Source organism: Pelophylax lessonae (genome assembly GCF_965119305.1).
Source record: "Pelophylax lessonae genome assembly, chromosome: 1".
NCBI classification, from domain to species: domain Eukaryota; kingdom Metazoa; phylum Chordata; class Amphibia; order Anura; family Ranidae; genus Pelophylax; species Pelophylax lessonae.
This window is the reverse complement of record NC_138768.1, coordinates 614,808,275-614,829,406: the sequence shown is the minus strand read 5'-3', so window position 1 is coordinate 614,829,406 and position 21,132 is coordinate 614,808,275. Positions and strand designations below refer to the sequence as shown.

The window sequence follows — 21,132 nt, the reverse complement described above, 5'->3', positions numbered from 1 at the left end:
GCACAGAAACCAATCAGCTTCCAGGTTCCTCTTGTCAAAGCCTAATTAAATGTGGCCTGTCTCTGACGTCATCACGCATGACCTGCCAAAATCAAGCGGCTTTTTGTTTATGCCAGCTATCAGATTCCTGGTATATCCTTGTTATACATCAGATTGTTGCTATTTGAAGTATCATGGACTAAATAGTGAGAATATGATTAGTATTTGAACCAGTATATCATTTTTCTCAACTGATCAAATATCTAGTTTGCATTGATGCAGATGAATTAATGTTTTGATATTTTTCTATATGGGATTATTTTTTATTTGTATCATGAATAAAAGTCTGTTTTTTATATACATCTGTGTGTTTAATAATTTATGACAACTCCACATCCTTTAAAGTCCCAGTTATTTGGAGTAAACTATAGAGAGGTCTAACTAGGACCTCCTGTGCTTTCTCCATGTTGTTATGGTTTTTTGAATATACATATATGGATGCGGTTGTGGTTAGTTGTCTCTAGAACTGATATACAATTATCTAGTGAGAATATAAAACTTTGGCAGTTTATTTTTCTACCCTTCGGTATCTTACTGCAACCTGCTGCTGAGCGGATATTGTCTCCCTACTGGATGCTGGTCCATAAGCCTTATCCCATGCAAATTTAACTATTATAATTGGTGGCCCAACCTTTCTGGTAAGAGTCACTGTTACGATCTGGTGGTGGATTCTACTCGTTTCCATTGCACAATTGCACTTTCTTTTTACACTTGATGAACTTTCTTTTCTATGAATTTTTGTGTGCTTATGGGCCCATTACACATGCACTATTTATTGCGAGCTTGCACTTTATTTTTGGTTATTTTATTTAAGCTCTCTTTGCATATTTGCACTTATTATATTAGCGCTGCCTATTTGTATTCGTGAATGTTATGAGCTGGTATCACAGTTATATAAATGGCTGCTTGCTGTTCAGTTGCTGGTGACCTTGCGCTGGTAACACTTTTTTTTAAATTAAGAGCCCATTCACATTAGCGTGACTTGTCAGGCGACTTGTCAGCCTGACAAGTCGCGGTATGTCGCGGTCCATTGAGTAGTACAGGACCCGTTCTAATAGGAGCGACACAAGTCGCTCCGACTTAGAAAAAGGGTCCTGTACTACTTTGGGGCAACCTCGGAGCGACTTGCATAGACTTCCATTATGTGAAATCTCTGCAAGTCGCGCCGAAGTCGTGGTGCACAGCGGTGCACGCCACTTCACAGGTCGCCCCCCCCGAAGTCGTGTCGCCTCAATGTGAATGGGCTCTAAACAAGCTGAACATTAGAAGCTAATTGGCTACCATGAACAGCTGCACTAGATTTTGCACTCTCCGGTTCTTGGAAATCAACCCCACTGATCCTTTCTGTTTTTGGGTATATGTTTTTGTTATCAGCTACTAAAAGATAAGATATATTCACCTTTAGGCTTCATGCACACTGGATGCCGGTCAGTTTGGCCCGATTTATGAGATCCTAGCATTTTTGTTCAGGCAGAAGGCCCAAGTGCATTGTCCAGCCTTGTCCAGCTGCAGCAGCTTTCAGCCTCTCATAGAATATTCCAGGCTGCTGGCAGTAGAGCCGGGTGGTGCGCACGTGCCTTCTGCCCACACCAAAATGATGGGATCTCATTTACTGGGGCTAAATGCCCCGTGTACATGAGGCTCTATATGTAGTATCCTGATTCTGTCCCTGTCTTCTACTCTGCAGCACCTTTGCAAATATAACAATAAGAAGTACTGTAGTTTACACTGCATAGCCTGCAGGACTGGAACAGCTTGGAAAAGAATGTTCAAGCAAATTCTCTTCCAAGCGTCTGTCTGGTAGTATCTTACATAATATCATTTAGTAGACACAGGGACAGTGTTTCAGGTCTCCTAATGTTACACTACAAATAAGTGCATGCATTTAGAGATACCAGTGGCTGTCCTGGGTGAAGGAGCAGAACTGTAAATGATAACAGCTGCACTCAGAATGCCTGAGGTCTGGCACACTGCCGCAGCCACGGACAAGCTAGGTAGGGTCATCTATAGCACCATTTAAAGTAATTAAATATATTACCACTGCTTTTTGTATGTTACTGCTTGGAATGTTTAAAATGAGTGCAAGCGCATTGTGCTATTTTAAAAACGTATTTTTCTCTGTGCGAATATCATAATCTATTAATTCCCATTTCAGCTGTGTGAACGGATATTTGGGAGAACGATGCCAGTTTGATGACCTGAAGTGGTGGGAGCCACGATCAACACAGATGAGGATTCGTAGTGTTACCATTGCTGTATCTTTGGTTGTCCTCTTCCTTACTCTGGGTCTTGGGTCCTTTGTAATTTACCATTACAGGTGACTGCAATAAATATTCATGTAATGTAAGCCGAAGATCATTTCAGATAGTGTTTCTTTATATAAAATACAAAAAAGCTAACTGAGTAAAAGCTGGTTGAGTAAATCAATAAATTTGATTTAGTAGAGCAATGCAAAGTGTGCTGACTTATAAAAACAATTCGATTTTGCTTTCCTGCAAATGGAAACTATATAATTTAATAAATGTTTGCTTGTTATTGCACAGAAAATCACAACCAACCACAGTAAACATGTTGTGGTGCTCTGCAGCATAGGTGCATTACATGCTACTGTAACAGTGGGGTGACTAAAGGCAAATTTATAATTTAAAGCGGAGTTCCAGCCATTCACTCACCTGTCCAAAGGTCCAGCGATGCGGCCGCCCGAAGCCTCGATCCTCTCCCTCGGCGCCGGCATCACTGCTGTGGGCACCCGGCTGTGACAGTTTGCGGCTTCACAGCCGGGTACCCACTGCGCATGCGCGAGTCGCGCTACGCGTCTTGATTGGCCGGTAATCTTCTGGGACCTCTGACGTGTCCCAGAAGATTGCAGGGAGGGAGGGGGAGAGGAGAACTTCCGTTCAGGGCGCCGCGGCGCTCCGAGCGGAAGTGGAAGCGGTTACCTGTCAAAACTAGGTACCCGCTCCCCCCAAAAAAAAATTACATGCCAAATGTGGCATGTCAGGGGGTCAGGACTCCCTAAAGCGGAAGTTCCACTTTTGGGTGGAACTCCGCTTTAAAAAGGTAAATAGACTGTGCACTTTACAAGTGCAGTTGCTCCAGAAATTAGTAAATGAGGGGGAGCTCTGCTTACTTCCATCATCCAATCATGTAGACATGTGCGATTCGTTCCATTACGAATCAAAGTTCGGACAACATTTTTGCTATTCAGAGATTCAGATATATCCGAATCTCTGAATCACAATAGTAATGGATTTCAACCAATTTGAAATAAATTATAATGAAAACAACAAATTAATTTGTATTCATTCGCTTCATTCGGATAACATAATGCGATAGTTTGGACCTTTTGTTAATATTTGAATCATCCAAAGAACGTAACGACATAAAGAATGATCTGAATTGATTCAGATTAATTTGTTTTTATTCCAGTGAGCATAACGTGAATATTCATATAAGATTCTTTATGTATTGGGGTTGAACTTCAGAGACCATCCATTTAAATTGTATGGGTCAGTTGAGAAAAAAGAAATTAATTACATTTAAAAACATAATGAATATGTATTAATTCTGACTCATTTGTCTTATTTGTGTAACTCTTGGATAATCAACCGATTCTTTATGCATTAGAGCCGGTCCACACTAGCGCAACTTGTCAGGCGACTTGTCAGCCTGACAAGTTGCGCTCCCTCGCGGTCCATTGACTGCTACAGGACCCGTTCTAATAGGAGCGACACAAGTCGCTCCGACTTAGAAAAAGGGTCCTGTACTACTTCGGGGCGACCTCGGAGCGACTTGCATAGACTTCCATTATGTGAAGTCCCTGCAAGTCGCTCCGAAGTTGTGGTGCATGGTAATGCACAAGTCGCCCCCGAAGTAGTAAGGAGTCGTGTCGCCATAGTGTGAACCGAGCCTTACCATTTTTCTTCATATGAAATGGAAACATATTGCAAAAAATACAGTAAAGTATGAATGAATACATAATTAATTTAAAAATTAATTTTGTTCCATTCATTACTTTGGGATGCAACTCCAGTCAATATCGTCCAATCAGCTCATTCCATTTCTGTTTGTGGATTGGACTAGCAAGGATATAGCCAATCTTTATAAAAAAAAAAAAAAAACTGATAATACAAATTGATTCGGAACAACAAGTATAATAAATATATCCAAATACACTAAACAAATTTCAAAAACGAATCATTCTGGAATAAAGATTATGTTGAAATAAAATGATTTACTTAAAGAGTTAAACCTCAACATAGCTAAATTTTCATCGTGCACATCTCTAAAATCACGTGCAAGCAAAAACACTGTTTTCTTTTTTTTTTTTTGCTAGCATGTGATTGGGTATTCTTTGAAAAGCGATGCTTCATCTCATTTACTAAGCTCTGGAACAACTGCACTTGCAAAGTGCAATGGCTATTTGCCTTTAGTAAATCCTCCCCAGTGTGTTCCACGGTAAGTGCGATGCAGTAACAAGTAGTAAAATGCACCAATCTGGACATTCCTGACTTTCACTCTTTAAAGAATAAAAATATGGTCTCACTCTTGCAAATGTGTACACCTCCATCCCTAATTCATACAAGAAACAAAAGGAGGATGCCCCATGGGACTTTAGATGAGGTTAACACAATGATCTTAAGAAGTCAAAAAATAAAATTTATTAAGAAATACAGGCATACAATAAATATATATATATATATACACATATACATAGCCAGAGACATAGTTGCAAAACATACAGAGCATGTGAACCAATGACACAATGGTAGCATAACAATTTGCACATATGATGACATTGCAGCCTCTGCATATTCTAGCAGTAAGTACATCTATGTTATAAGAACTCGACGCGTTTCGTGGGTCTATATGCCCACTCATCAGGAGTATAGAGATGAATATGTCTGAAAGTAAAAAATTAAATTTAATTAGAATATCAATGTTTACTATAATATTTGGCCAATGATAGTGAGATTTCAACAAATGTGTGACCCGAATGGGGAAATCACGCTTACATCTGGCTGAATCAGACTGCTGAGTGCTGCCATAGAGTGGGGGTACCAACTTCTGGTCCGGGAGCTGAAGGGACAAGAGTTCCCGCAGCGGTGGAGAGCCAGGCAAGGAAGCGGGTGGTAGAAAGTGATATGACACTGGCTGAAGATAACAAAAGATGTAAAAAATATATATGTATTACCAAAGTAGTTGAAATATAAGCTGTATCACGTTGTAATAACTGGACAGCTGGGAGTATACAAGTAGGAGATATATACACATATATATATATATATATATATATATATATATATATATATATATATATATTCCAGCAAAAACAGTGTCAAAATCAGTGAAAAAAAGCAGGAGAGAAAGAACCAAGACTTTCACTCTTTAGGCCCCTTTCACACGAACGATCCGATCAGATATGCCTGTCAGTTTTTTAGGCGGACCTGATCGGATCCTCCATGCATCCCTATGGGGCAGTGGACGTCAGCGGAGACATGTCCGCTGACACCCGCTGCTATCCGATTCCGATCCTGTCCGTGAAATCCGTACGGATGGAAACCCTATTTCCCATCCGTCCAGCGGATCGGATGGGATCAGATGAGAACGGACAGGCGGTCCGTTCTCATCCGATTCCCCCATAGGGGACAGCGGGGATCTGACAGCTCCATCCCCGCACACAGAGCGGAGAGGGAGCTGCCATCCGCCTGCTCAGCGGGGATCGGCGGATCAATCCCCCGCTGAGCAGAGAACAGACCGCGCCGGACAGCGGATAGTGTGAAAGGACCCTAAGTGTGATTTATAGAAAAGGAGAACTGTATAATGGGAAGAATATAGCGATGTTTGATGCATGAATCCACACACACACACATACATACATTACTGACATCGTTCTTAAAAAATGCAATTAGCTAGAGCTGTCTCTCTCCAGCTTCAGCTGATTCACTGATTGAAAAAAAGTGTGCGGTTAGTGAAGTTAGAGTGAAGTTGAAGCTCCAAACCTACACTATATTACAAAAAGTATTGGGACACCTGCCTTTACACACATGTGAACTTTAAAAGCATCCCAGTCTTAATCCGTAGGGTTCATTATTGAGTTGGCCCCCCCTTTTCAGCTATAACAGCTTCAACTCTTCTGAGAAGGCTGTGACTATGGGAATATTTGACCATTCTCCCAGAAACAGATTTTTGAGGTCAGGCAGTGATGTGGACGAGAAGGCTCACAGTCTCCACTCTAATTCATCCCAAAAGTGTTTTATCGGGTTGAGGTCAGAACTCTATGCAGGCCAGTTAATTTCCTTCACCCTGAACTAGCTCATCCATGTCTTTATGGACCTTGTTTGTGTACTGGTGTGCAGTCATGTTGAAACAGGAAGGAGCCATCCCCAAACTGTTCCCAAAAAGTTGGGAGCATGAAATTGTCCAAAATGTCTTGGTATGCTGATGCCTTAAGAGTTCCCTTCACTGGAACTAAGGGGCCAAACCCAACCCCTGAATAATAACCACACACCAAAATCTCGCCTCCACCAAATGATTGTGGCCAGTGCACAAAAGCAAGGTCCATAAAGACATGGATGAGCGAGTTTGGGGTGGAGGCACTTGACTGGCCTGCACAGAGTCCTGACCTCAACCCAATAGGCCTCCCATTCCTTTGAGGTTAATGCACCTATGGCTTCCAGCCAGGTCTGTGACATCAGTTCCAGCCCAACAGCCGAAATCTCCGGTGTCTACGAGCGGTTCCATCTTCTGCTACTTCAGGGCTGTGACGTCCTTCTGGCCAGACTCCTGAGCTTCTCTGTGTCCCAAGTGACTGCAGGGCGGTCTTACTTTTCCTGTGATCCCTAGGAGGAGAGAGCCAGAGAAGGTGAGTTCTGTGTTCTCTCTCCCACGCTTCTGCCGGCCACTGTCCCCGCCCACCCGCCTATCAGACTTGTTCCACAGAGTTCCCCTCAGTTCTGTGGTAGAGGTTTTTGAGCAGCTAAAAGACACAAAAACCAACCAGGGGCGGCATCAGTACAGCTCCCCTACATGTCAAAGTACAGAGCACAGAGAAGCCAGAAGCTCCTAGTGGAGGCACTGTACTTTGTGTTTTCACTTTTAGGGCTTCCTTACAATTGTGGTAGGGAAAGAGGGGTGTAAAAACATGTGGCTGAGCCATGTTTGTACTGCCCCCAAAAACTCCTAAGAAAAAGTGGTTGTAAAGGTAATGTAAAAAAACAAACAAACAAAAAAAAAACCCAAACAAACATGTCTATCCTTACCTGCTCTGTTTAATGGAATTGCACAGAGCAGCCGCAGACTTCCTCTATTAAGGTCCCCCGCGGGCACTCCTGGCCTCTCCCCTCTGTCCAGTTCCCCCATGCATGCTCAATCCCGAGCCCCTCTGCTGTGTCCATTGACACAGATAGCGGGGCTGCGCCCCGCCCCCTTATCACTGACTTTGATTGACAGCAGTGGGAGTCAATGACATGCCCTACTTTACGGTATATATTGTAAGGAGGAACCACGCTCCTGGTACTCTATTTGTGGATCTATATTTTAAATATCTGGACTAGTCATATTTTGGAAGTATTTATGGACGTATAAGCAACTATCAATATGTTTGCTGTATGTACAGCTGGTTGCTAGGTCACACTACTTGATGTCGATATAGAACTAATTATGTTTGCAATAAATAGTATTATGTCACCATTGAGTAATGACGCCAGTGAATTCCAAGAAACCCATTTAGTGGGCTTCTAGAAAATGGCGGTGATATTACTCCAATCAGATAGACTACATAAGACGACCAATAGTGGTCTCCAATATCCCCTGAAGAGGTCATGTAATCGTGACGTAACGCATAGGGCTTAAACGAGATACCGGAAGTGACGCGAATCCCGTTACGAGCCTGGAGCTTGTGTAACAGATGCTGGATTCATCAGTTTTATATGTGAGTGCATTATAGTTTTACTTCAATAAATTTTTCAAAATACTACACTATGAGATTTCTTTACATATATTCAATCATACATCTTATGGATAAATGATCTGTGGAAAATAGGATTATAAGTGAAACAGTCGGTTTCAGCCTATACTATAGAGGACATCTAGTGGCAAAGGAACAGTATAACAGGTCCACTAGATAATTTTAGGTTACGTTCACATGTAGGCGTTTTGGGGTGTTTTTCAGCTCTTAAGGATCAGCTCAAAAAACGCCCAACAAGACAAATCCTATTCATTTCAATGGCCCCTGTTCACATCTGAGCGTTCCAACGCCTTCAGCAAAACACCTGATGCTCAAAAAAAGTACATGAACTTCTTTTTGGGCAGATTACAGGCGTTTTTTCCCCATAGACTTAATGCAAATGCTGGAAAGGCGATATAGAGCGTTTTACAGGCATTTTACCTGTAAAACGCCTATAAAAACGCCTATAAAATAGCAACGCCTAGATATGAACATAGCCCTAATACATGCGATACACAAGAGATACGCAGGTGGACACAGTTAGTGAAAATCTCTGAATTTCATAGTGAAGGGACATTTGGAATCACAGCATTCATTCATTTATATGTTTTTTGTGGACTAAGTTTACCACTTTTTCTTTTTGTGCACGTTTATTACAGAATTGTGGCACTGAAATGATGTTTGTTATATCATATATTTTGTTTTTATATGAATATTTAAGATATATGTTTTTTCAAGATCATGTATACTAATTGCAAGAAGATTTAGTTGGATTAAGCAGTGTTGAGTTATTCTAATCACAATAGGTGAATATTTTTTGCATGTTTAATTCTGATTACACAGTTTTGTTCCATAAATAGGACAAAATTAGACATTTCTGCCCTCTTGGTTTCACAATTCTCCTTAAAGTAATATTAAACCCCTCCAAAAAAACTGCCCTTTAAATCAAGCTCCACACAATTAGTGTAAAAAAATAAAAATTTGGTGTCCCCAAGTCTTACATTTTTATGCTTTTTCCTTCTCTTGGGAGTGTGCCTTATGCACACCAGTAGGGAAACTGGCTCTATGCCTGGCCGGCGCAGTAGGAGGTGCTGGTGCTGTGTAGCCAGCTCATGCAAAGTTGAGGCTGCTGTCTTTCTGATAGCTGGTGCTGTGCCCAGCCAGTAACTGCATAGTAGGAGGCAGCTGGAGCTTTGCCCTGCTGGCACATGAACAGTACTGTGCTTGAAAGTCTAGCACAGGACCACACATGCGCTGGCTGGACACATTGGCAGATCTCAGAAAGACAGCAGCCCCTACTACACATACACTCGCCAATCAGCACCAGTGGACTCTATTGTGCATGCATCAATCAGGTAAAATCAGCAGTTCTACTGTTATGTTCCACATGCAAGGCACCAGCTGGCAGGAGCATGCATGTCAGGGTGGCACCATAGAGACACTGGAAACAATGGAGACACCCTATATGCAGAAACTAAACCGAGGAAACTTTCATAGGCTGGTAATGCTGTAAAGACTGCACAAGACTTTGTACAGGAAGGAATGGTGGCGCTAGGTATCGATATAAAGCTATGCAAAAAGCAGGTGATTGTTCAGAGCAAAAATCGAATACAGTATTTCACAGCACAGTAATTCCAGCAGCAGAGATAATTAAAAAAAATGACAGTTCTTGAAGTCCCACAAGCATTTGGTGCTCAAATACAGTTTGATTTTGATTTAAAGATCTTAATAAAAAGTTTACACACACAACTACAGTGGTGATCGAACGTTTGAGCACCCCAGGTAAAAATTTGTATTAATGTGCATAAAGAAGCCAAGGAAAGATGGAAAAATCTCCAAAATGCATCAAATAACAGATTAGACATTCTTATAATATGTCAACAAAAGTTCGATTTTATTTCTATCATTGACACTTCCAAATTACAGAAAACAAAAAAATGGTGTCTGCAAAAGTTTGGGCACCCTGCAGAATTTATAGCATGCACTGCCCCCTTTGCAAGGCTGAGACCTGCCAGTTTCATGGATTGTTCTCAATCATCGTCTGGGAAGACCAGGTGATGTCAATCTCAAAGGTTTTAAATGCCCAGACTCATCTGACCTTGCCCCAACAATCAGCACCATGGGATCTTCTAAGCAGTTGTCTAGAAAACTGAAACTGAAAATAGTTGACGCTCACAAAGCTGGAGAAGGCTATAAGAAGATAGCAAAGCGTTTTCAGATGTCAGTATCCTCTGTTCGGAATGTAATTAAGAAATGGCAGTCATCAGGAACAGTGGAAGTTAAAGCAAGATCTGAAAGACCAAGAAAAATATCAGACAGAACAGCTCGCAGGATTGTGAGAAAAACAATTCAAAACCCACGTTTGACTGCACGATCCCTCCAGAAAGATCCGGCAGACACTGGAGTTGTGGTACACTATTCCACTATAAAGAGATACTTATACAAATATGATCTTCATGGAAGAGTCATCAGAAGAAAACCTCTTCTATGTCCTCACCACAAAAATCAGCGTTTGAACTTTGCAAAGTAACATATAGACAAGCCTGATGCATTTTGGTAACAAGTTCTGTGGACCAATGAGGTTAAAATTGAACTTTTTGGCCGGAATGAGCAAAGGTACGTTTGGAGAAGAAGGGTCACAGAATTTAATGAAAAGAACCTCTGTCCAACTGTTAAGCATGGGGGTGGATCAATCATGCTTTGGGGTTGTATTGCAGCCAGTGGCACAGGGAACATCTCACGAGTAGAAGGAAATATGGATTCAATAAAATTTCAGCAAATTTTGGATGGTAACTTGATGCCATCTGTGAAAAAGCTGAAGTTAAAGAGAGGATGGCTTCTACAAATGGATAATGATCCTAAACACACCTCGAAATCCACGGGGGATTACATCAAGAGGCGTAAACTGAAGGTTTTGCCATGGCCTTCACAATCTCCTGACCTCAACATAATTGAATATCTATGGAAAGACCTTAAAAGAGACGTGCGTGACAGACAGCCCAGAAATCTCAAAGAACTGGAAGACTTTTGTAAGGAAGAATGGGCAAAGATACCTCAAACAAGAATTGAAAGACTCTGGGCTGGCTCCAAAAAGCGTTTACAAGCTGTGATACTTGCCAAAGTACACAGTACAAGATATTAACTCTGCAGGGTGCCAAAACTTTTGCAGACGCCATTTTTTTGTTTTCTGTTAGTTTGAAAGTGTAAATGATGGAAATAAAATTTAACTTTTGTTGACATATTATAAGAATGTCTAATCTGTAATTTGATGCCTTTTGGAGATTTTTCCATCTTTCCTTGGCTTCTTTATGCACATTAATACAAATTTTTACCTGGGGTGCCCAAACTTTTGATCACCACTGTATATACAGTACATATACTGTATCTAAAATAGAATAAATATATAAATAAAATTAAGCCAAAACCATTTTCTTTCTATTTAATATGTTGATAATGATAAATGTGCTGTACCTTTGGGAAAAGATTGAGCTTGCTGCAGGCCCTTAAAATGACATATTTCTAATTATGCACTTGACCTCACCAATATTAGCTTCCACTACTTGTATTCTCTTGTTTCTGAAAATGGCTTCATGGCAATGAGCACCCAGTTCTGAGAGCAAATGGTCAGATTCCTGCTGAGAGCTGGCATGTTTTGATTGAATTTTGAAAATATAACATCATGGTAATCCCTGTTTTCCTCCAAAAAGAGACTGCCATCTGTTCCTGATTTAACCATCCTATTAGTTATCTCAGCTATCTTGACTTGGATGTCTGTGTTTGCTGTGGCTCTGCTTAAAATTTAACCAAGCCATGAAAACATTACATCTATGTCACATGTGAAGACATCTGGTGAGAAGACTGTATAATAATAATAAGACAGCAACAGGCTCACACGCTACTGCACTAGAATACCCATTCAGTCTGACATGTTGGCTTACTCAATGACATAGTACATGTAGCTTTGCTAGAAAACATATGTGCTAAACCGAGGAAAAGGCCAGGTTGAATCAAAGATCTTATTAACAAACTGCATCTTTTTTTTAGATTGCTACTGATAACGTGAAATACCTATGTAGGTTTTTTTATTCTTGGCTGGGAAATGTCATATGATTTTTTTTGTTACCAGTCAGATTTTATATTGTTATTTTTCCTGCTTTGGCAAATTGAAGAGTAGGCATTATTCTATGCTGCTGCTATTATAATTTTTGGGCACAAAGGCCTGGATAATGGAAATCCCTACCCTTCAGTAGAATCTAGGCTGCCATATAACCTGAATAATGGAAATCACTACCCTCCAGTAGAATCTAGGCTGCAATATAACTTGTAGCTTGGATTGAGATCTGGAGAATTTAGAAGCCAAGTAAACACCTCAAACTCTTTGTTGTGTTCCTCAAACCATTCTTGAACTTGCTGAAAGAGGCCACTGCCATCAAGGAATATAGTTTCCATGACAGTGTGTACTTGGTCACCAATAATTTTTAGGTGGGTGTGTGCCAGGTAACATCCACAGGAATGGTAGGACCCAATGTTTCCCAGTAGAACATTGTCTAAAGCATCACATGCCTCTGATGGCTTACCTGCTTCCCATACTGCATCCCGGTACCATCTGTTCCCCAGGTATGCGAGGCACATGCATGCAGGCATCCGCATAAAGTAAAAGAATACATGATTAATCAGACCAGGCCCCCTTTCTTCCATTTCTATGTTGTCCAGTTCTGATTCTCACATGCCCATTGTAGGCACTTATGGCTGTGGACAGGGTTAAGCATGGGCACCCTGACCAGTCTGCGGCTACACACCCCATACACAACGAACTGTTATGCCCATTTTTTTTAACATATCAGCTTCAGGGACAACAATTTTACTTGCTGCCTTATATATCACACCACCTTTCAGATGCTATTGTAACGAGATAATCAGTGTTATTCACTTAACCTGTCAGTGGACATAATGGTATTGCTGAATGGTGTATGTACAACTAGATGTCCCAAACATGCATGTTTAGATAAATAGAATAGAGAGGAAGAAGCACAACCAGACATTTCTAGCTTGTATCTTGATTGAAAGAATCATAATTGTGCCAGGTTTTATATCCTATCCAATCAGTCCCTTGGTATCTGCTGGTGTCCATGAGATAAGAAAGAGACTTTCACCTTATCTGTCCAAAATCAGCCACTTTGATGACAATACGCTTATGTCTATGACCAGTACAGGGACCTGATCGGTTATAAGGATGCATAACACCTGTGCTACATCATTATTCACACTACATTCTTTAAACACTACCTAGGTCAGTATGACTTACTGCATTCTTCTATTTTTGTTTTCACTGTAAGGCATCAGCTCATACAAAGCAGAAGCGCTGGCGGGCGCCACATCGAGCCATATTAGCAATGTGCAGAAGCCAGCCTGAGGTACAGTAATTCTTTATTATTAATATGTCGCAGCAGAGGATCAAAGGGCAGTGGGGATCCACTTGAGATTATCCATGAAATAATTCACATCTTCTATACATTAAGTAGCTGCCAGAGTCATTGAGTACTTTGCCCTGAACTCCAGGTCATCTTACTTCATTGTTATCCCTCTAAGTTCACAGCTGCTTGGATGTTCTGCAGTTATGAGCCAGTGTTATTGTTAGCCCCAGCACACAACAGTTGGAGAGCCGAGTCTAAATTAAGGAAATGGCAATGCGATGACATGGTGTATTGATGTGAGACCCTATCAAATTAGTGTAAGCCCACATATTTTTAAAAACAGCTTTTGTAAAAGCACATTTCAAATATTTAATATTACCTCCTATATATGCAAAATGATAATGATTAAGGGCTAACGCGTCTATTACAGAGTTTGTGAACAGGGAGACACATTGCAGGATTAACCTCCTGTATCCCTTACATCCTGCTTGAGTCCTGGCAGTATTTAGACTGGGTATATACAGGTGCTGGATGAAAAAAACACACCCAGACTCCAAGTGAAATTGCTAGTGGTCATCTCATTCAGGAATTGCCATTCTATGGATCCACAAAGGCAACATCAGTGACCGCAACCCCAATGCTTAAAGTGATAATTTCCAATAAATTAATGAACTTTACCCTCTGCATTTTGGCTCACTACCCTTTAGTAATATCAGGAGCACTTGGTGGGTGTCAGGAACATACTAAGCAACCATTTTTTGTTCCTGCATATATAGTGATAGTTTGAATGTTGAATGTTGAAAAGTTAGCCATAGATATACTGTACATAATGGACTTTCCCACTATCAGATGATTATTTTACTTAAAACTCATATTGGTCTCCAAGTGAACATTTATGTCTTTTAAAGAAGTGGAGAGGCTATACCCTCATTGTCCGTCTTCAGGAAAACAGAAGTTGTTGACCAAACATGGTGTACAAGGCAATAAGACCATCATTATTTAGATGAGTACATTTTTTATTCACATGGGATTTTCTGATCCATAGGTGTGTTATTTTATAAATACACCGCCGATGTTTTTATAGCAAAAGAACCAGCAGATATATCGTGCAACATCTCAGTTTAGAGAATAGAGAGGTACTTAAGAGCGTAAACAAGAAAAAAACACTGCGCTAATGAGGGGAGTAGCTAATACCTGGCAAAATACAAGTTTCCAACAATAAACAATGTAAAAGGATAGTGCAGCGCTAGAATAAATGTAAACATGAATTCAACATGAATTAAAATTGATATAGTAAGTACAATAGGTGCATGTCATACAGGTTCCCAAAAATGATGTAAAATAAATAAATTAATTAAAAAGTTCATACAGAGTCCATTACAGACAATCCAGAAGAATCAAAATTCCCAGAAAACCGGACAGGGAGATAAGGGTGACTGAAAAGTTGATGAAAAACACTTCACACCCCATGTGATTCAGGGATCTCCTTACCAGAATGTATAGACCACTAAATTATAGGTGGTCACAAAGGCATCCCATCCAACCATAAGGGAATACGGTCATACTCTCCAGAAAGGCAGCCAGGACACATCAGTAAGATCAAAGCAAACGGCAAATACTCCTGCCAATAACATAGGCAGACAGTCACCAATCATGATAGGAAAAGAAGAGAAGTTCACTCTTCTTTACAGATCTTCTCTAAATCCTTAAGGTTTCTTGGCAATTCAAATGTTTAGCTGCCTCCATACATTTTCTATAGGATTAGGGTCTTGAGACTGGCTAGGCCACCCCATAACCTTAATGTGTTTCTTCTTGAGCCACTCCTTTGTTGCCTTGGCGGTATGTTTTTGGCTCATTGTCATGCTGGATGACTCATTATTGATCATCTTCAGTGTTCTGGAGAAGAAGGTTCTCATCCAAGATTTTACAATACATGGCCCCATCCATTGGCCACGCAATGCAGCAAAGCCAGCCTGTACCTTAAGCAGGGAAACAGCCCCAAAGCATAATGTTTCCACCTCCAAGCTTGACTGTAGGGATGGTGTTCTTAGGGTCATAGTCAGCATGTTTCTTCCTCCAAACACAAGTCCAATTAATGCCAAAGAGCTAAATTTTGGTCTCTTCTGACCACAGCATTTTCTCCCGATCCTACTCTGAATCATTTAGATGTTCATTGGCAAAATTCAGACTGGCCTGTACATGTGCCTTCTTGAGGAGGCAGACATTATGGGTGCTCCAGGATTTCAATCCATGGCGGCATATTGTGTTACCAATGGTTTGTTTGGTGACTGTGGTTCCAGCTGCCTTGATTCACAAGCTCCTCCCGTGTAGTTCTGAGCTGATCCCCTCACTTTTCTCATGATCATCCTTACCCCATGAGGCAAAATCTTGCATGGAGCTCCAGACTGAGGGCGATTGATGGTTATTTTGTATATCTTCCATTTGCGAATAATCACTCCAACAGTTGTCTCCTTCTCACCAAGCTTCTTGCTGATGGTCTTATAGCCCAAGTACATAAAAATGACAGCGCATAAACACACCGGGATGCAAAGGATAAAAAAGCCAGGTGGACATCCAGTAAAAAAAAGGGGTTTAACAGTTTATTGGTAATGGGGACCAAGGAAAAAAGTACATCACCCTGGGCTGGAGTGGACAAGGGTACCGACAGCAAGCGACACGGATGCTGAGAGATTAATCTCCAAGGACCACTGAGCGTATGTATGCAGAGCCGGAAACCAGCCGGTTCAGGGATGGAATCACTCCGCTGTAGTTCCAGTATGGTAACGTCAGCTGGACAGGCACCGCTTGCGGGAAGAAACCAGGAGCCAGGGTGGAACACAAACTATCTTGTTGTCATGACTACATGTTTCATGCCATGCGCTTTATTAAGTCATGGAAAGGAATGGCAACTGGAGGATTTAAAGATAGGAGAAGGGGCGGGGCTGTGGATGCAAACCGTGAAACCTTTAACCTCTCGGAGCCCTTATCTTACTCTTTACTAACATAAAAATGTATATTTAAAACACGCACAAATTCTCTCAAATAAAAATATATAACAATAATAATAACTAAGGCAATATATAAAATATTGGATATAAAATATAAACAAACACCTTGAACAGCAAAAATAAAATAAAATAAATGGCAAAAAATAATAATTAAATAAATGAATAAATGGCATAGAATGTCAGCAATATCACTTGATGTTATTATGTGTAACTATGATAAATACGCACATCAGAATGTGAATCAATATAAACTGTAAATTATAAATACAGTGCCGTATAAAAAAAAAAAAAAAAGAAATATGTCAAATGAATAAAATTACTCTGTATGGGATTCACACTATATTATGAACCTCCAAATCCTCATTAAGGCCATTGGCTGACAATGAGCCAAAACAATATATCCAGAAAACCTCCCTTTTGCAAAGAAGTAGAAACCGCTCATTGTCCATCAATGTACCCTTGGGGATTGATTCTATGGCCATTACTTCTATTACAGAGGCGTCCTTGTGATGCGTGTATAAGAAATGCCGGGGAATGCTGTGTTTGTCACAACCTTTCTTAATGAGTCTGCGCTTTTCACTGTAAGGTTCACCGTAAGGTACGCATAGTGCGCCCTATGTAGAGAAAGCCACAGGGGCACCTTAGGACATAGATCACAAACTTAGTTGAGCAAGTAATAAATTGTTTGATTTTAAACAATCTCCCTTTACTGTCTCTAATGCCAGTCAATCCATGTGGGATGGACTGGCATGTGAGACACCCTCTCTTCTTGCATTGGAATACTCCGGTTTTATGATCAAAATATGATCTTATGTCGAGAGGTGATGTGTTTTTACTGGAATGTAATTTATTTGGAGCCAGGATATTTTTGAGTGCTCTTTCTCTCCTAAACGTCACCTGGGGAGCAGGAGGTAATGTGGAAGTGCCTGGAATGTGTTTATTGCTTATTGCCCATTCCAGCCTTGTGCAGGTCTACAATCTTGTTCCTGACATTCTTTGACAGCTTTTGGGTCTTGCCCATGATGGTGGGTTGAATGGAAGAATAGGATTCTGTGGATAGGTGTCTTTTGTACACATAACGAGTTGTTGTTAGGAGCACATTCTTAAATTGATAGCACTAATCTGTGTACCACATGAGCACATATTGTAACCAGTTTGTGGGAGCCAGAATTATTGTTGGTTGGTAGGGGATCAAATAGTTATTTTCCCCACTGTATTGCACTTGAAAGAGCTTGATCAATGTTCTCCTGATTTTAGGTGTCTTTTTTTCTATAAATGAAGGGATTGTATATTTTTGGGAGGCCATAGTTTGTAACACTTCCTTAGTTGAAGATGCTGCTGGTAAAGAAACACTTTGTGATGATCCAGAAGCAGCAGAGTGTTTCTGGAATGAGAACTCATTAGGGAAAAGCTCCCTGCACTTTCATTTTTGTCATCTTTTTATTCCATAAAGTATTTTTAATGTCTTTAGGGCAGCTCTGGCATGCCAGGATGTGTTTTGTCATTCTTGTAGCATTTGGAAAAGTATTTTTTCTCCTCAACTTCTCAAGGTGTTATGGAAGTCCAGGGTGCTTTGATACGGCCTTCAGCTCTTCTGCATTGTTGGATCTGGTGTCTCTCATTTTCCTCTTGACAATACCCAAAGATTCTCTATGGGGGTTTAGCTCAGGCTAGTTTGCTAGCCAATCAAGCACAGTGATACTATGAACATTAAACCAGGTATTGGTACTTTTGGCAGTGTGGGCAGGTGCCATGTCCTGCTGGAAAATGAATTCAGCATCTTCATAAAGCTGGTCAGCAGAGGATAGCATGAAGTGCTTTACAATTTCCTAGTAGAGGGCTGCGCTGACTTTAGACTCGATAAAACGCAGTGGACCAACGACTGTTGAAACTTCACACTGGAGCTCGTGCACCTTGGATTCTGTGCCTCACCACTCTTCCTCCAGACTCTGGGACCTCGATTTCCAAATTAAATTTTCCAAAGTTTTCCATGAGTCCAAAGTCAGTGCAGCCCTATACTAGGAAATTCTAGAGCACTTCATGCTTCCCTCTGCTGACCAGATTTATGGAGATGCTGATTTAATTTTCCAGCAGGACTTGGCACCTGCCCACACTGCCATAAGTACCAATACCTGGTTTAATGATCACAGTATCACTGTGCTTGACTGGCCAGGAAACTCGCCTGACCTAAACCCCATAAAGAATCTGTGGGGTATAGTCAAGAGGAAGACGAGAGACACCAGACCCAACAATGCAGATGAGCTGAAGGCCGCTATCAAAGCAACCTGGGCTTCCATACCAACTCAGCAGTGCCACAGGCTGAATGCCTCCATGCCACGCCAGATTGATGCAGTAATTCAAGCTAAAGGAGCCCCGACCAAGTATTGAGTGCATACTACTGTATACTGTACATGGACATACTTTTCAGTACGCCAACATTTCTGTTTTAAAAATACTTTTTTTTTTTTATTGGTCTTATGTAACATTCTAATTTTCTGAGATACTGAATTTTGAGTTTTCACTAACTGTAAGCCATAATCATAAAAATTAAAAGAAAGAAATGCTTGAAATATATCACTCTGTGTGTAATGAATCTATATAAAGTATATGACTTTCACATTTTGAATTGAATTACTGAAATAAATTAACTTTTGATGATATTCTAAAACATATTCCACACTTCATCTTATTTTTTTTTTTACCTTTTCTAGAAAACAAAAAACAAAAGAAGGTTTGAAAAAACAATTTTTTTCCCAATTTTTCCATTTTCTTCCCGGGTCTTTCCATCTCTAGTCCCAATATAGGTACCTTGCTGCACTAATAAGAGACATGCTAGATACCAGCTTTTGCCCCCTAGAATGCCCATTTTCATTAGAATGAGAACAATAGATGGCAGACTGGAAGGGTTTAATATAAACTGGAAACCCCTCTGACGAATCTCAGACCTCAGCTTTATTGACTTCTACTTGTAATTCCATATGATCCCAGATGACTTAGGAATCTCACAAACACATGGCTCATAAGAATGTATGATGCTTTGTGGTGGAGGTGGTAGAATTTATTTTTCTGAATTTATATGATGAATATAATGTATATGTTAATAATATGATTTCATATAAATTGCATTTAGAAAATACATACATCTCTTCATTATTTCTTTGTATACAATACCCACAGGCAGAAATGTAAATGTCAGCTAGATGTAGTATAAAAATGACCAACTGTATTTAAAACAGAGGCAGACCACTTGTGTCTGTTACAGGAGACAGGCTCATATTCATTTTATTTACCAAGCCTTGCTTAATTTGTATTTTCCTACATAGGATTTATTGCCAGGTGGATGTTTTCTTACCATTAATAAACATTGCGCAGGAAAAGCCTATGTCTCACAAGTGACATTTAGGGAGATGTAGTGCTGAAATGTCTCTTTGTACCACAGGTCAGGTTTCTTATTGCTTTTAAAGCTATGCCAGTATATTGGGTGTCAACTGAAAGCTTCTCTTCAAGGTAGCATTACAGCACATCATTTTCTGACAAGAGCATACTCCATATTGTATACATCTGTCTTTAAATATGTGTGAGCATGCATATGTGTGTTATTGGGCATTCTTTGTAAATTTAGGGAGGTTTTCTGTCTACAAAACCCACCAGTGAGTTACACCCTGGTTTTATTGTCAATCTAGAAATTGCAGCCCTAGCTATCTTCTGCATGTACACATGCTGGTGAAATTTGGTAGTGCAACCTGTTTAGTCAGGTATGGTATTACTCTTTTAGTGTAATATAAACAATAGCTAGACTGGGTTCCTAAGTAAATGAAGTTTCAATAAAAATCCCTTGTACTTGCTGTTGATTTTTCCACATTCCTTCTTTTGTCAGTGGCCAGCAAGACTGTGAAATCGAAAAATGAACAAGTAATTGGTCTGTGAAGAATAAAGCAGAGCTTCAAGTGTGTGAAAACTAACATGAAAATGACTGTGCCTACAAAAACGACAGCGTTCCATAATCTGATTTGTAGATGAATGCGAAACAGAAAGGACTTATCACCAGCCATTTGCAGTAAGAAGAATGTGAATCCTCTATGCAGTTGTGCAATTTAAACAAATTTACTTGGGAATCTTATTTGATAAAAAACGATTATGCTCCAAAATGAGCAGTTTTTAAATTCAGACATGAAATAGTTCACATTGTTCCCAGTGCTATCAAACAAGTGAGGCTACTACCCAGGTGGCCATCTTTTTTTTTATTTTTCTAAGGAAAAGTATCCACTACTATATAATAATATTTTTTTGGACTGAGCAAAGTAATTGCAAAAAGCTATCCAAGGACTTGCTGGTTACATTCAGCCTCTTATATATCCATTAGGTGGAAGATAAAGAAGATAGGTTTGAAAGTTTGTGTCTATGCTCACATTTTTACCTTTAGGCTTGTTGAACATAGTGTAACATAAAGGGAGTGATTTTGCGCATCTCTCTGTATACTTTCCCTTCAATATATTTAAGACCTACTGTATGTAGCTCCATTCACCAGTTTTGTGTGCTTTGGTGCTCTTAACAGAAGTGTACTGCATTCCTATTGGTTTCCCCATATTACTCCTATTGCCCAAAAACATTTCAACCTCTTCGCTCTTCCCTGCTATAAATCAATTATGAAATCAATAAAACAACTCTAAATCAAACAAATGGTAAATATATGTCTAAAAATCAATATCCAATAAAATACTGG

At 40.2% G+C, this 21,132-nt stretch overlaps 1 protein-coding gene across 3 annotated transcripts in view; it reads left to right on the top strand.

Moving 5' to 3' along the window:
- The window catches only part of EGF (epidermal growth factor), a 213,013-nt gene extending 192,447 nt beyond the window's left edge, over positions 1-20,566 (top strand). For all 3 annotated transcript variants that reach the window (XM_082254307.1, XM_082254306.1, XM_082254308.1), the window contains 3 exons: positions 2,195-2,356; positions 13,324-13,401; positions 20,287-20,566. In XM_082254307.1, the coding sequence (XP_082110433.1) occupies positions 2,195-2,356; positions 13,324-13,378 (217 nt within the window). In that variant the 3' untranslated portion in view covers positions 13,379-13,401; positions 20,287-20,566. The remainder of the gene's footprint in view (positions 1-2,194; positions 2,357-13,323; positions 13,402-20,286) is intronic.
- The last annotated feature ends 566 nt before the right edge of the window (positions 20,567-21,132 follow it).